Genomic DNA, 16738 nt, shown 5'->3' with positions numbered 1-16738 from the left:
CCACAAAATTATTATTCAGAATATCAGTGATTAGTGGGGTAGCTTACGTAAATATTTTATTGATTCTCTCAAGCCAGAATGGGTTTAGAGATTTTTTATTGTGGCAAATCCGTTCTTACTAGTGACATTTAATACCTATACTTATAGTAAAATAATTATACTAAATCTACGGGTCGACATTTTAGGTTTGCCTCAAAAGTAATTGTTCTGTTCGACAGTGGTATCTGCTTGATATTATATTATTGAAAAGTAATATTTGAAATTATGCCCATAGAAAATAAATAACAAATTAATAGAATTCATTACGAAGAGAAAATTTCGCGACTACTCTCTCCATCGTACCAAGTTTGATACACCATAAATTAATACGACGTATGCCGCAGATAGAATTATATTATATTATGATGGTCTGTAAACTTTAGTCGTTACACAAATGTGTGTGTACGCATGTTTGTTTGAAACTCGAAAAGCGTGCTCATACCTGCAAACGATGCTATCAAATTAAATGTAGGTTGAATAGTCGACGTCATACAAATTTGCGAAAACAACATTGCACGAAACCACACGTCGCTGCTTCCGATGAAAAATTAAAAATGTACCTGCAAAAATTTCAAGATTTGTTTGTTTGTCAGTGCATGTCATGAAAATTATAAAATGATTATATACAAATGTCTGTAAACAGTTTTATACAACATTTCAATTGTTTTTCCACAACACAGTGGTACATATCGAATACATTATGTAATTTTAATAAATTGGTGAATGTACGTACTCGTACAGTATATATACTATTTTCTGATAGTTATACCAAGTACCATAATACTATGTTATTGATATTTTTTGGCCTTAGTGATTGTCAATCTTTTTATAAAATGTTTGATTCCTCTGCGATACGAAACTATTCCTGAAGAAGCATGTAAGATAATACCGGAGACAGCGTTCGACTTCATCTTAAAGCGAGCATATGTTTGGCTCGTTAACTTGACTTATAGCCAGTTTATTTCGTGGCAGCTCCACGTCATGTTTTCTTATTTTTTTACAAGGAGCAAAAATGCGAAGACGCGAGACGCGCGCCTGTCTGCCAGCTTTGAGCTTTTTCACCCTCCGCCGGATTAAAAGGATTATTAATTACCCGATTTGCTCGAGCGAAGTGATAACTTCTTTGGCTCTCCTTTTATTCTAGTAAATGGAAGGTTCTCAACCACTGTGGTAAGTCAGACCGGTGTGTCGTGCACAGTTCGTTGGTGTGTCGCGATAAAATTTTCATTATTTGCAAAACAATTCACTAAAATGATCACTAGAGATATCCGAACAGTAAACGACATGCTACATTCTCTAGTTTTACTAAAAACAAACATAATATACATTCTTACTTCTTGCAGAATAATGCAGGTAAGTTATTTACCAATATTAGATATTGTTTTTAATATAATATAATTTAATTAAAACGAACATTCAATAAATCGTCGTATGATGTCGTCACAATAATTATGTTATCATTCGTCTTTAAAATATGTATCAATCATATTAGCCCCAAACTAAAATATTACGTGTAAATTGTACGTATGCGGCCGCCGTATCACAGTGCACCGTCTATCGTAAACAGGTGGCCATTTCAAACTTCATTAATTTTTATTCGTTAGTCATGATTGTTCAATTCGTTTACAGCTATATCGCCAAATGTTTAGTAAAATACAATATAGTTTGTACTTAAAAGTGTTTACTTACATTGCAATAAGGGTGATTCGTACAACTGTGAGGTCGGTTTGACATATTATTCTGAAAAACGTGCCCACTTTATAGTATTGAGAAATTATATAATATAATGATGGGAATATGGGATCCTAGCTTCTTTGACCATCATTTTCTCGTATCTATGCATTTTAAAATTGTCTTCTTTATCTTCCCTATAAATGATTTTTTACAATCTGATGCGGTCTTAGCTGCCTACGAAGACGTATCTTGCTTTTTTCTATAAATATTATAAATATACATTGATTCCAAATTATCTAACCCCATTGATTAATAAGTACCACAATAATGTTCTGTATAAAGCAAAACTGCCTACTTTAAAAACAATAAAGTTGTGAAAATGGATTAGTTTTCAGTCACATTTATTTGTTTTTACGTGACAATTTTTCTTTTCCCATGAGTAGATAATGTACGTGGGGTATGTCGCCTGTAAAGATGAAAACCATTTTCACAATAAAAACTTGATAGCCGCTGGCCTAGATACACAATGTACTCAACTAAAACACTGAAACTCCGCCGTATTTAGTTAATATCGTCAATATTTACAATTTCCTTTAAATCGTCCACCCCCGAGAAGGAATTTATCCCACGCCGTTTTTGTGATTTACTTTTTCGGGGATTATAAATTAAATCTTTATTTATAACTTCCTCCGTCTTCTTAGAGGTTCTCTCGGCCGTGGAATGGAATACGTTTTTAATGCCCCCGTTTCCTGTTATTTTAGTGTTTATTTCTACGAGATTATTTGTTGAGCTTGCGATCTTCTCAAAAACATTTATCTTACCTTTAAATACGTTTGCTATGTAACTCCGTATAAATCTTTTCTAGTAATCATTTCGGCAAATAAACTGCCCTGCTTAGTAAACAATTTATTCAAAATGGACTACAAATATTTATTTTAAAAATGTCTCTTTCAGATTTTCGAAAACACATAGTACGATAGTATACATTGTAATTCTATTTCCTTAGCTAATAAAACATAACGCCGAAATCAGAATAGATTATAGAAGGTATCTAAATATTATTTATTAAACACCAATATTTTGTACTAATGACCAAGGGTTTTAAGTATCCACGTTATCACGTTAGATACCTATGCGATGATTACAGATTTTATTTAAAGAAAGAAAGTTTTTAAGCCATTCTCTGGCTTCATTATAAAAACAATTACAGTATTATAAAATAAGAGTGTAGGTATAGTAACATAGTATTAATACTTCTAGTTATCTTACGACACTTACTCGAAATAAAAAAATAAATAAACGAATATACCAGACTCTTACGTGGCGGCAAAAGGTTAGAACCTACAACTTTTTCGTGAAAAGCTCTAATACAACGTAGAGGTCATTTCTAAAAGCTCTAATCCTTTTATCCTACATGCCACTGCGGATAGTTAACAAAGATAGACATATAACCTACTGATAATTTGCAATATACCTAGATATTATCATTATTATTTTAGGGTGGTCTATCGTTCGATAAATATTCCCTCCGCGTCAGATAGGTATTAATTATTATTCGGTCTCGGCAATATTTGTGCACTAATCATCTGCAATAACCTCAACCATAACGATTGAAGCGTTCGTGATTTTTACAACTCTTAATTTGTGGGCTTAATAAACTGCACCTTGTCTGCATAGGGATTCACAACCGTGCGTATAGAATAATATAAATCGTTATATGAAGTAGGTATTTAAATGGATACATTTCGATCACTTTGTCATAGGCATGTAGGTAATATACTATTACAAGAATTCGCAACAAAGCAATACTAATAATATTCGTAGATTGAATAATCATTGATAAACTACAATACAAATGGTTTCAATTTAATTAATGGTTTACCTATTTATTTACATAAACAATTCTTTTAAAAAATAAGTAGTAGTCATTCATTCGTGATTTAAATGTTACCTACTGTTTGGTATATGAATTGGTTAAATACTATGGTTTGCAATCCAATAATGAATTGTTGATCCCGAAATTTAGTGACTAAAAATATTAGAATCCTGGAATTAGCTTTCATATGATTTTCAATAATTTTAATAACATATTTTTTAAGAAAATTTGCTACTTAGTTACTCAGTTAATCATGAAGATAATCTAAATAATAATTTACTTCTTTATAATATGTAGGCCCATTTTTACTGTGAAAATTATAAACTAACACTTTTTTAATATTTTACATACTTAACTTAACATACTTTAACATACTCTATCAAATATTGTCGATGCGATACGCCCCTTTATCGTAAGAATAGAGATCTAAACTAAGTTACATAACATAATAACTTTACTACCGCATAAGTCTTGTAGCGATAGTTATTATGACATTAATGCTCATTGATTTCTTGACACGTCACGAGTGATTTTTGTGATTGCGGGGTTCAGAAAAAACACACATAAATTTTACCTGCATAGTCTCATTTATTTTTTTCATTTATTACATTTTTATTTCAAATAATATTCCCGAAATCCAGAGATTAAACATGATATCCGGGATCGTAATTTCGTAAATTCACACATATAAAATATCTTCGGCTTTGCTTGAGAGTAAAGTTGTCGATGCCTGTAAAAACGCATGTTCATTTGAATCTTTGATAGCATTTTCATACAGAGTAGTTCAACATAAGCTGCTTGCGGATTACAATTACCGGTACTTAAAATTTTCATTTGAAAAGGCAAAATATGGTTTGAGTAGGCAATAAAACATAATTGATGATTTTTACAGTTAGTAATAATTACTTATTAATGAATATTTTTTAATTTAATTTCAGGCTGCGTGTTTCCACCGAAATGGTCCGGCCGGTGGTTCCAGTCTGGAGTGACCCAACAGATTGTGATAGAAGGAGACAAACTCTCCAACAAGGGAAAGTGCCTTTCATCAGAGGGAGACAAATTTCTTCTGGTTGACGAGTAAGCATTTTCATTACAGAATCATTTTCATTATCTAAGTCTAAGTATTATATATTATAATATTTACAGTTGAAATAAATTCAGCATAACTTCGTGAATGGATTTACATTATATTAACTAGCATTAATTATGTATTATTGAATGGATATTTAGAAGTATTAAAACCTAAAACCACATTTATTTGAGGAACTGTCAACGAGATTATACACCGTAACGTAAACTAGTTTAATGGAAAATTGCAACCTTTTTCCAGTCGAGACAATAAACAAAATTAGTTACCAACCCCTCTCATTTAAAATACATGCAATTTCATTTTAAATGCATAAGCATATTATGCAGAAACGAATAACGTGTATTGCTAAATAAGCGATTGGTCGACGAAAATAATACGAGAAGTTCGTTTTTTGTCTCGATTGAAACCTAATTTACCTCTAGGGGCCAGATATAATATTTTCTAATTAATTAGACTTACCTAATTGGTATTGATGATGTGTTTATCAGGACATCTCTTTCCTTTGTTTTTAAATGAATCATGAAGTGGGCTTCAAATACGATAGCTAAGCGGTTACCGCGCCAGTTTATAATTATAACACGGGTTTGAATCCCGGGTCTGGAAAATTCACATGTTGTTTTTCAATGTGTATTTGAACCCAGAGTGTGGACTAATATGTTAAGCAATTATCTAACATCCATTTCACATACTTAGTTTTATTTTAGAGGTAAAAAATCTCAAAATTACCATGTCTTTTTATAACATAATGTTACTGAATATTAACTACTCTCTTTCGTAAATTAGCTTCAATTTAATAAATTCAAGCAATATAAATATTTTTATCTTATAATAACTAATAGTATTTTTTTGTTGTTTCAGACATAAGTGTTACAGATGCGTTGTGATACATGAAAAACATATAAATGTTTTGCAATATAAGGAAAGTAAGTACACTTTTATGAGTAATATATTTTTCAGCATACGTATTTCAAGTATACCTAGGTATTTAGTTCAGATCACTCATTAAAATCATATATTTTTGTAACCATTTATTTCTACTATACATTCATGAATCTAATGAAACATAACTGAGGCTATTGGTTTCAAAGTCTGTTAGGTACCTATCTCCATTTTTACTTTTTTTATAGTTTTGTTGAATCTGATTCTTAAGTTCTTTTCTATCAGATATTCATAAAATACAATTTAGAGTCGTTTATATCACCTGCCACCATTTTTTTTTAGATTACATGACTAACTTTAAACACATATCTTTATTAATTTTAATAATGTTGGACATTGTATTTCGCTATCGCTTTGTCTAATTGTTTACTTAATATGTTTGCAAAAAGAAAACACAATATATTATCTCAAAATGGCGGAATATAGAGGTTACCGACTTTGAAACTAACACTCTCAACTGCGATCAGAAAAAAATACTATTAACAATACTTTATTAAAAACTAGTCTTAATATACGAAAAACATTGTTTAAAAATGATAAATCAATTAAATTCTACTTTAACAATTTTTCGTGTGAAATAATCACACATTTTTATATTCATACTGGAACAGTCAATCATGGAATCAAATCGTGGAATATTAAATATTCATTTTTCTTTAATGTTTCGATACGCTATTCAGTTCATGTTTAAATACACCTTTAGGTAGATTGTTACTTGTTTTTTTAGTAAGTTGATAGTTTTTCTTGCAGATATTAAATCAATCGTTTTTTTTTTATAAAACATTACAATTTCTGAAAATTTGTTTCAGCATTCTGCCACACAAAAGAAGACTTACCAAGTTTATGTTCCCTGATCCCCGGCGATGCACTCCTCTACTCCATGTTTAGAGAAAATACTTCGCCTGTCACCTGCCCTCTCAGAGGGCCTTTTTCTTTTACGTATAATAGGTAAATTATTTATAATATTTATTGTATGCTACAAGATCCGAAAAGTAAAAATTCACTCGGATCGAACAACTATTTCATTTAAATATCTACAATAATGCATTTAATTGAAGCATAAAGCAAAATAATATATAATGAACTCTCAGTCATCCACGGAGCTGATCGAAAGACATTGATTAAACTGGATCAAAGTAAAAAGATATTTTAACATTTTCGCCTCAGAGTGGAGCATTTGGACCTCTACAGAGTGAGGGTTACATTAACAAATTTTTTATGTGGAATGATTATTAGTCATTCACCCAACCTATAACTTCCTTTCCCTGGATAAGACACATGTGTGATTTTTGCCAGGCATGTGATTCGAACTTGCATCTACGACTTTAGAGACAAACGCATACTCTACCGTGACACTAAATGAATCATATAAGGGGAAGTCAACTCTCAACCACATTGATGTAGTAAAGATTTTTTCATTGTCATATTATAACAAATAAATGTATGACTTATTGAGTACCTATACAATTTGTTTCAGGGGACATGGTGATTGTAAAGTACCAATGTCATCGATCGAGAGCTGCACTGAAGAATCACGTCTACTGTTGAACTATCAGGCTTGTCCTGATGTCTATGGCTCTGAGAGCACAGGTAATTTAAATCGCTTGTTTCTTATAAATATTTAATGAATCTTAATTAGGCAGATATCTAAAGTTATAATATTTGCTTATCCATATAAATAAAGGTGCATTAGAAAATTTATTACCAAAAAGTAATTAACTATTCTTAGTGAAATGGTATTGTTTTTAATAAATTTATTAAATCGTAGAAGGAATGTATGTACCTACACCGTTTCTTAATTTAAACACAATATAAAACTGTATTTTTTTATTCCAGTGGAGGAGTTAGAGTGTCTTGCCACATGGAAAGAAGGAAGTTTACGGTATTTGGTGGGAAAAGTTCACCAAAACCATGCAACAAGCAATGAAGATCGATATAGATGTTTTGTATACGAAAAAGCCAATGGAATGGGTTAGTAGTATAAATTATTGATGTTATTTATTCACCTCTAATCATTGTGCTACATTTGTGAACAACACTGTGCAATAAAATTGATGTAAATATAATTATTATATTGAATTATCCTCTCTAATTCTTTTTTGTATTCAGTATTCAACTCTTATACAACCATTACAAGTCGACGAAGAGAGAAAGCGCTGTAGTTTATGAAGAAATATTGCATAGCAAATATTTTCACTAACTTTCAATAAAATCATCAAAATTTTAGACAATTCTAATATGAACGAAATTCCTAATCATAATAACCTTTATAAAAATAGCAGTGATTGTGGTTTTCAAATAGTTGTTCCTTTAATTCCACTGTCGGTGGAGAATTCTTTTGGTTCATCTATAATGTCAACATTGATAATTCACACAACATTGTGTGGTAAATTGAACTAAACTTGTATTCAAGCATTTTTCTATATTGCTTACTAAGTCCTGCGGTAATCCGTCGAAAATCCCCAAAAATTATAAACGTAATAACAATGTATGTAGTTTCTTGTAATTAATAAAATACTTTCTCTTTATTTTTCAGGGTCACATTCCCTCGTAAAAGAAGGTGATGGCATTGAATTCAGAGTAGCGCAGTCAGGTGATGCTACATGTAATGGCTTATTCAGCGCAACTGAAGGTTCAAGGACTATGGCCCTAAAAAGAGGTAAATTTCAATAATAGCATGGAAGATGAGTAGATAGATATACTCAATTTCAATTCAATTTGTTTTTTTAACAAATTCCAGATAATACTAGTGAACAATACTATTTAACTTCAAAATAACTTTACATATAGTGAACACATCAAATTTAAGACATTCATTATGACATAAAAACAAACAAATAGATTTTAATATTTAAACAAAAAACAATATAAAAAGTAAAGTAAACGAACAAATGAAAATATAGCAAAGCCTGATGAGGAGAGATCTATAGATAATATTAGATGATAAATAATGCTAATTCAAATAAGTCATGTATGCATTACAGCAAGTTAAAAATGGGGTGATGAAATATATATTTTAAACATTTCAATTGGAGAAAATTTGAAAATTATACATATATTTTTTTAATATTATGTACTATGTAAATTTTCTTTTTTTCTCAGTGCCTGTCAGTTGGAAATGCCGCTTTCCTTCCTGGATGACATTTCCAGGTCATTGGCATACCTTGGACTATTCAAGTACCTACTCATTCCATCAAAAAAATGCAACGCTACGCATAACAAATCAAACAGGAGCCGATATTAAAGTGCACTGTGCGCATGTTAAGGCTTCATCACCCAGTGGAAACTCCGTTGCGCTCATTGCGCACTGGCAACATCATTGGTAAAACTGAAAATATTTTAAATACGATAGAATCTAGAAAACATTGAAACAGTATTATGTAATACCAACTATATCATTGAGATATGATATAGGGGACGTGTTTTCGCATAGGTTTTATACATCACAATTTTTGACATTTTTCTCCTAAAGCAATCGGAGCCACTCATTAACCAACCAGCGATGAGGATTTTATCAGTTCAATTCAATTCATATTTATTTATAATTAACTATTTCTTTTATTCAACGAATAATTCACAAGATTTAAGAATATATCATTCTGATTATTGAACATATATAATTTTTGAAGAAAAGTAAGCCAACCCGACGGGGAATCGAACCCCATATCTCCCAGGTTTACGCCCTATTCGTTGCATTACCACTATCCTACGAGGTGACATACTAGTTGCGACAAATTTTAACTATTGGTCAATTTTAATACCTACTCATCAGTGCTCTTCCAAATCAAGCTACGAGGGTGGGTTAATAAGTCCTTAGAAAAGCCGACAGGTGGCGCGACTAGTACTGTAAGCGGTTTGTTTTCATGCAGCGGCACTACCGATTCAGTATGTTGCGAAGTTTCAATCAGATTGGTCGGGTTGTTGTGTGTTTCTCGTACATTTAAAAAAAAAATTTGCTTGTGGAAAATGGAAAAATGGAAAATGGAGAAAATTGAGTTTAGAACTGTTATTAAACATTTTAATATAAAAGGGTTAACAGCAAAGGAAATAAAAAATGAGTTGGATTTAGTTCACGGCATATCTGCTCCTTCACTTGCAACTATTTATAACTGGTTAAATGAATTTAAACGTGGTCGTACATCAACAAAGGATAAACCACGCTCAGGACGTCCTGTAGAGGTGACTACACCAGAAATGATCAATAAAATCCACGATATGGTGTTAAGTGACCGAAGATTAAAGTTGAGTGAGATAATTGAGGTTACAGGGATCTCAAAAGGTAGCGTCATTTCTAGTTTACATGACAAATTGGGCATGAAAAATATTTCTGCAAGATGAGTGCCGCGTTTGCTCACAGTCGACAATAAACGCAATAGGGTAGTGACCTCTAAAGCCCTGTTGTCGCTCATGCAACGCAATCCGGATGAATTTTTTCGTCGCTTTGTGACTGTAGATGAAACATGGATACACCACTATACTTCCGAGACGAAAGAACAGTCAAAGCAGTGGATTGCGAAGGCAAACCATGTCCAAAGAAGGCGAAAACCGTAAAATCAGCTGGTAAGGTTATGGCTACTGTATTTTGGGATGCACGTGAAATTATTTTCGTTGACTATTTGGAAAAAGGAAAAAAAATAACAGGGGATTATTATGCATCTTTATTAGACCAGCTAAAAAACAAAATTGAAGAAAAACGGCCTCATTTAAACAGGAAAAAAATCCTCTTTCATCAGGACAATGCCCGTGTTCACACATGTTTACGATCAATGGCTAAAATTGAAGAATTGAAATTCGAATTGGTCGACCACCCACCGTATTCGCCAGATTTAGCCCCCAGTGACTTTTTCCTTTTCCCAAACTTAAAAAAATGGCTAAGTGGACAACGTTTTTTTCAAATGAAGAAGTCATCGATCGGACAAATGCTTATTTTGAGGACCTTCCGAAAACTTATTTTTCTGACGGTTTAAAAAATATTGAGAAACGTCTAACCAAGTGTATTGAGCTCCAAGGAGATTATGTTGAAATAAAAAAAAAATACAAAAATAAAAACTGTTTTAATGCTTTTTTCTAAGGAATTATTGACCCACCCTCGTACTTTGGCAATCTATTTTTGTTTCTTAAATTAAAGTAGGTAACTATTTACTATTACTTTGATTACTAACCGACGTCGTGCAATTTCTCCAATATTTTTTAGATGAACTACCTGGACCAATTGGTATTGGTTATAATTAACTATTTCTTTTATTCAATGAATAATTAACAAGATTTAAGAATATATCATTCTGATTATTGAACATATATAATTTTGAAAAACACTTCGGGTTGGCTTACTTTTTTTCAAAAAAGATTTTTTCTATTGGTTATAATAATATATTCTCTCAGAAAGGGTTTTTCAAAATTATATATGTTCATATTTATTTATTTTCCTGCTCTTAAATGAACATTACAAATCATAGCGTTCACTCTGTGCCAAGAAAAATATATAGAAAAGTAGAAACATTATTCAAATGAGATAATAAATACACATATTAACAAAATATGTACAAAATCATGAAAAAACACAGTGAGCCCTCTTTAATAATTGATATAGCAACGTCCACCTATCTCTGCTTCGAATTTTGCTATTGTGCATCCTGCCTAGGAGAGTGAGAATGCGCCTTTGTAATAATACATTTATAATAATATATAATTCATCAATCTTTAATTAATATAATATTTTTTGTATGTATTATTGTTACAGTGTGGGGCGATATGTGTGCTTAGCGTTTCACAGACGAGGAGCTCACGCTGCAGAGCTTCAAGTGGGGCGAGCGGCCTCTCGAGCAGAAGACGCTTGTTCGCCCACTTACTTCGATACCATTACTGCTCCGTATGTCACACTAGTCAGTAAGTTCACCTCAAACTAGTAAGGACTACAAAGGGACTCTCAGACTCAGACTCTTTGTATTACAACAAACACTTCATAGTGACTCCAAAATAATTTTATTACCTTTTGGGATGGGTAACAATAGATATATTAATATCCTGTCTATTGTCTTCAGTCATTCTTTTTAAATAAAATGTAAATAGCTGTTGATACTTCGGTTTCTTAAGTAGGTACTTATAATTCTGTTCTAAGATGGCAAAACATTATAGGTCTGTTTTTTTGGCAAATTGAGTTATGTATACCTTCAGAGTTCAGACTTGTCTCAAAACAAAATCACAGAACTAGTAATATAACCGGTCACAGTGGGACCGGCAAGGCATCAATCCACGTAATAGCTTCCGGTTTGTCCTGGTGCATGACTGAAACTCCTCCGGGGAAGGCGTACATTTTATTATTTTGCTTGCCCTCGAACAGACAAACGTATCCGTGACACTGGCTACCGATTGCAGATAGCTAAGTGCGAATTTATTATTGCAATGTGAAACAGCTGTTGTTGTGAGTCGGCAGGCGGCTAAAAATGAACAGTCATTCAGAGTTATTTAATTATTTTATAAATGCCACCAAATAATAGAGCTAACGATATTAAAACCTCTCGGCTTTGATAGCAAAGAAATGCTTGGTTCAATAACATCACTGTTCGCTTAATGCATATAAATGAGAATAATTATTTCACAGATATTATTTTATATGTATATAAATTAGTTGAGGTAATTCTATAAAAAAATTGTATTTTAAACATGATTTTTGTTGCCATCGTATTTATCAGTCCTACAGACAAGTATCAAAATGGTTGAATATTTGACAGCCCTCCACAAAATGTTTCATGTCTTTGTAGTAAAATTAAGATTGATAATGTATTGTGCGATCAGTGTCGGCCACATCTGAGCATATATCTAATCATTGATTTATTATTTACAGCGAGCAACCCAGAAGCAAGGGACTGCCCATATTCTGGAAAATTTAGTATTGCTGGCCTCAAAATACTTCAAAGAAATGCGAGGTCTCTGATACACACGAATGAAACAAAGTCGGAGGAGAATGTTAATTCTAGAAGAACTCACAAACACAGCCATCGAAAACATAAGCACATCAACACAGATGACGCTGATGATCAACTCTCAGATGCAGAACGTAAAAAGAAAAAATATCAAAAATTTTTAGAACATATTTTTGCTAAAGAAATTCTGAAGAGAGAGTTCAAGATTAAGCGGAAATTAGCGATAGAAGCAAATAATTCCATCGCATTCCAGAATATATCAAATGTTAATGACAGTGAAATAAAAGTTAATATAGGGCCAAAAGAATTATCTCGATTACGACGATCGAGTAACAAAGGTGACAGCACGGCTTGTGTCAGCAATGAGTATACGATGCTAGATATTGGATGTAATTCTTTGGAAAACATGGAATTCCATTCTACATGTGATAACAAAGAATTCATAACAGGTAATTGATCTCTGTAATTTAATTTTTACACTAACATATCTTCAATAATATCGATATAATAGAACTACTCAATCATTAATGTGCGCAAATATGATTTCTCTCTATGCGCGGGAAGTAGAAATAGGCTAATGAGATTATTCTCTACCTATGATTGCGGTCGACAATTGTGTTTAGATGTCTCACTCGGCGCCCTACCCACTTTTCCTTGTTTCTTGCCTTCAAACCTTGCACGTATTTAGAAAAGAAAATCTTAAGCGGTTGACTTGAATATATAATATAACCTACTCGTAATAAGTAATCTGTGGCGTTTCTTTCCAAAATCCAAAGTCTACATATGGTTAATAACTATGGACATATTATTATATGTATAATTTCACACAATATATTTTTTTGAGATTGCTTTACAATCCGATGTGAATCTTGTCGCCTCACAAAGAGGTTTTGTAACAATTTTTTTTTACAATAAATGTATGTTATAGTACAAAAACATATTGTGGCCATCGTGGACACAATATGTTATGTAACTTCAAAAACCCGTCAAAAGCATCCTAAAAAAATGTTTAAAACTGTATGGAAATCAATTAATTAAAATGATACAAATAAATTCCAATATGTGCGATTTTATTTTGCTTATATTTATTGGAATAAAGTGGATAATATATATTGTTCTTATTTGAAAATACAATACAATGAAGAAAAAAAATGTAACATTAAAACATGTTTTTTAAACTCATAGATGTCGTTTATCACAAATATTGAATAAAATTGTAGACCTGAGTTTTCGGTGTTTGAAAATAGTGTCCCCATCTGTAATGTGATCTAAAAAACTATGGGCCGTATGTATGAGATTCCGAAATTATTTATAAGCTGTTTAACCGATTTTCCACCATATAGCGTATAGCACTGTTTGTGACGTAAGCAATCTGACTTCACACGTCATTCAAAATGGCTGCTTCATCTGTCACTTTCAAATGTTATTTTAATAATGCATTTATTACAACAAACGTTTGCTTGAGAGCTTGTTCATTTTGTAGACTCTGTAAAACATTTGCGAACTTTAAAAACAGTTCCTAGTCGTGCTATTTATTCATTTCATTCATTCATTTATTCTTATTCCGTTTTGACATCTCATAATAGAAGTGAAGCTAGTCATAATATAACTTGTATGTATTGCCACCAAATGGAGATGTTTACTGGGAGTACTTTATCCTTTCATACAGTAGAATTATAAAATAAATGTGATAAAATAACTGATAAATTATTTAAAGTTTAAAAAAAAATAATTATTCATTTATAATTATTAAATTTATATGGTACCATTCGCACACTTTCAGACACATTTACAATTTCAAAATTTTAAATTAATGATCGGGGAATGAAATTTTATAAGTTTGCCCATTATATGGACGCCATGACACATTATGACGTCACATCGTGACGTCGCTAACCAACGGATTACATTTGCACTCATGCATACAAATGAGCAGTATTTAGCCTATAAAGTATTTGGGAATCTCATGCATACGACCCTATATCAATAACTGTCCAATTTGGATTAAATTTATAACAAATAAAACGTCATGCTACAACTCCATCACTATCTTTGGAAGCATATTTTTGTAAAATATAAATTTATTTGTCCCATTAAAACTAGGTAATATGTAATATTAAAAAAGATTATAGATGCTTCCATTTCAAACTAGTTCATATTAGATACCTACCTAATATAACTATTTTTGTCATTGTAAAATTGCAGCTTATTCATGCCACGGTGGATGGTCAGAGAATGGCACGTCATTTCTCATCACCACACCCCTTACGAGAGATTCCATAGGAGCCAAAAGATTTTGCTTCATTTATAAGGAGTCACCAGATCACATGATTCATTTCACTCGATCCTCCGTCAGCTGCGACAGAAGTATAAGGCCTGGCATTGACGGAGCATTGGTTTTTAATGCTTCTAGTTCAGGTAATTATTATAACTACATTTTATCTTATCGAGGAGAAACACTAGTGAAACACAAAAGGGGGTTTTGAGATAATGATTAAACAAAATATGAACTATTCCGTGACAACCACTATACTGAAATCATTCAGTTTCAACAAATTTATTTTTCAATCATTGGAATGGTTCTGAAAATGTTACATAATTTAGAGAAAGCTAATAAATTGTAATGAATTTTGACAATCAAGGAAGGCGGTTCAGAAATACCGAAAATCGTTTAATGTTATAAATATGGTTGACTCCTGAAAGAAAAAATCACTAACATTAATATGTGCATAACAGATAAATTATTATACTGACCTATTATTTTCCCTCCCCCATCTTTATGCTGATTATAGTACGAATGTAAAAAACTATAGTATATACTTCTTAAAAATATTTAATACACAGTAGATTTTTCATGTTGAATCCTTCAAAATTATAGTATTTTTGGGATACCAGCTCATCTTTTCTATACACAAGACTGCTATCGAGGGTAGTTTTTCATATTTTTGTATTGAAGTAATATAATTTTTACAATATGTTAGTTGTACTTGTTACAATAAGTACTATGTTTTAACAGCACTTCTCTTGGCTGTGCTAACTTTTAGAGCGAGATAGACAGGTTTGACTGTTTAAACGGCTAACTTATTATAACAATTATAATACCTCAATACAAACATATTATGATAAACTACCCTCGATAACCGCCGATAGCAGTCTTGTGTATAGAATAGATGCGCTAGTGTAGAATTATAGAATAACTCACTAATTTGCATTTTCCGCAGAATAAATATTATAGTAACTATTGTATTATAATATTATATTATGGTTGGATATTTCTTCTATTTCGAATTTCACGTACTTCATACAGCGCTCTGATGTGCCAGCATCTAAATAAAAGTCCCACTCCTGACTACAGCATAACATATCTATGAAAGGCATAGAATTAAATACCTACTTAATATCAATTAATATTTTTATTACAGCTTATTGAAAATTCACATATATATTTTGTTTCATTTTCACAGGTGAATGTCTGGAAACTTCATCTGGAATTTCAACATTGTCATCTGAATTCCGGCTGTTCAATCATGTATATTACATAATCTATATCATGTTAAATAATTTCAAATTGATTCAACAAGTTGGAACGAAATTAAGTACTGCATTTTTGTAATAAACAAGTTGTGATTATAGCATTTGTAGGTAATTAAGATAAGTTATTTGAAATAAGTTTATAATGATAATATTCATAAATTATGTAAAACATACCTGAGTAAGAATATTATGTAAATGATCTAAGCGCTAGTATTTGGTAAATAATATTATTATATATTTGGTATAAATTATTAAAATTTGTATCACTTTATACGTAAATAAAATACTATCAAAGCTTTTTGAGTGGGTAAATATGCTTATTGAGAAAAAATTCTAATAATGTATTACAATCTGAGAGGATTAACAATTTGTATACTGCCATATTTTTTACCCTTCTTTAGGGATTGAAACTTTTTCACCGGTTCAATAGATATTTCAATATGGTGGCATTTCCAATATTATTGTATGGATCGATATTTAATAATTTTCATTTTTTTGTAATAATATTATTTCTTGGTCAGAAATAAAAATATTAATTGAATTGACAATTATTTGGTTAAATTCCATTATTAATAGTTTATTAATAATATTTCAGTTAATTATGTTTTCGGTTTTTTTGCGCTATGAACACGTCTTCAAAATGACACTTAGATAGCTTTTTAG

General features: G+C 31.4%; 1 protein-coding gene across 1 annotated transcript in view; it reads left to right on the top strand.

Annotated features, from left to right (window-relative positions):
- LOC147068229 (uncharacterized) overlaps positions 1-16286 on the top strand; it is a 129213-nt gene extending 112927 nt beyond the window's left edge. Inside the window, exons 3-13 of the mRNA XM_085952124.1 lie at positions 4528-4666; positions 5538-5602; positions 6428-6566; positions 7096-7208; positions 7455-7589; positions 8155-8277; positions 8721-8940; positions 11359-11504; positions 12463-12990; positions 14747-14959; positions 16006-16286. Of these exons, the coding sequence (XP_085808250.1) occupies positions 4528-4666; positions 5538-5602; positions 6428-6566; positions 7096-7208; positions 7455-7589; positions 8155-8277; positions 8721-8940; positions 11359-11504; positions 12463-12990; positions 14747-14959; positions 16006-16154 (1970 nt within the window). The 3' untranslated portion in view covers positions 16155-16286. The remainder of the gene's footprint in view (positions 1-4527; positions 4667-5537; positions 5603-6427; positions 6567-7095; positions 7209-7454; positions 7590-8154; positions 8278-8720; positions 8941-11358; positions 11505-12462; positions 12991-14746; positions 14960-16005) is intronic.
- The last annotated feature ends 452 nt before the right edge of the window (positions 16287-16738 follow it).

The sequence above is a fragment of the Rhyacophila brunnea genome, unplaced genomic scaffold (genome assembly GCF_057557595.1).
Source record: "Rhyacophila brunnea isolate RB1 unplaced genomic scaffold, BYU_Rbru_1.0 scaffold_3, whole genome shotgun sequence".
In the NCBI taxonomy this organism is placed as follows: Eukaryota; Metazoa; Arthropoda; class Insecta; order Trichoptera; family Rhyacophilidae; genus Rhyacophila; species Rhyacophila brunnea.
This window is presented reverse-complemented; position numbering and strand designations above follow the sequence as displayed.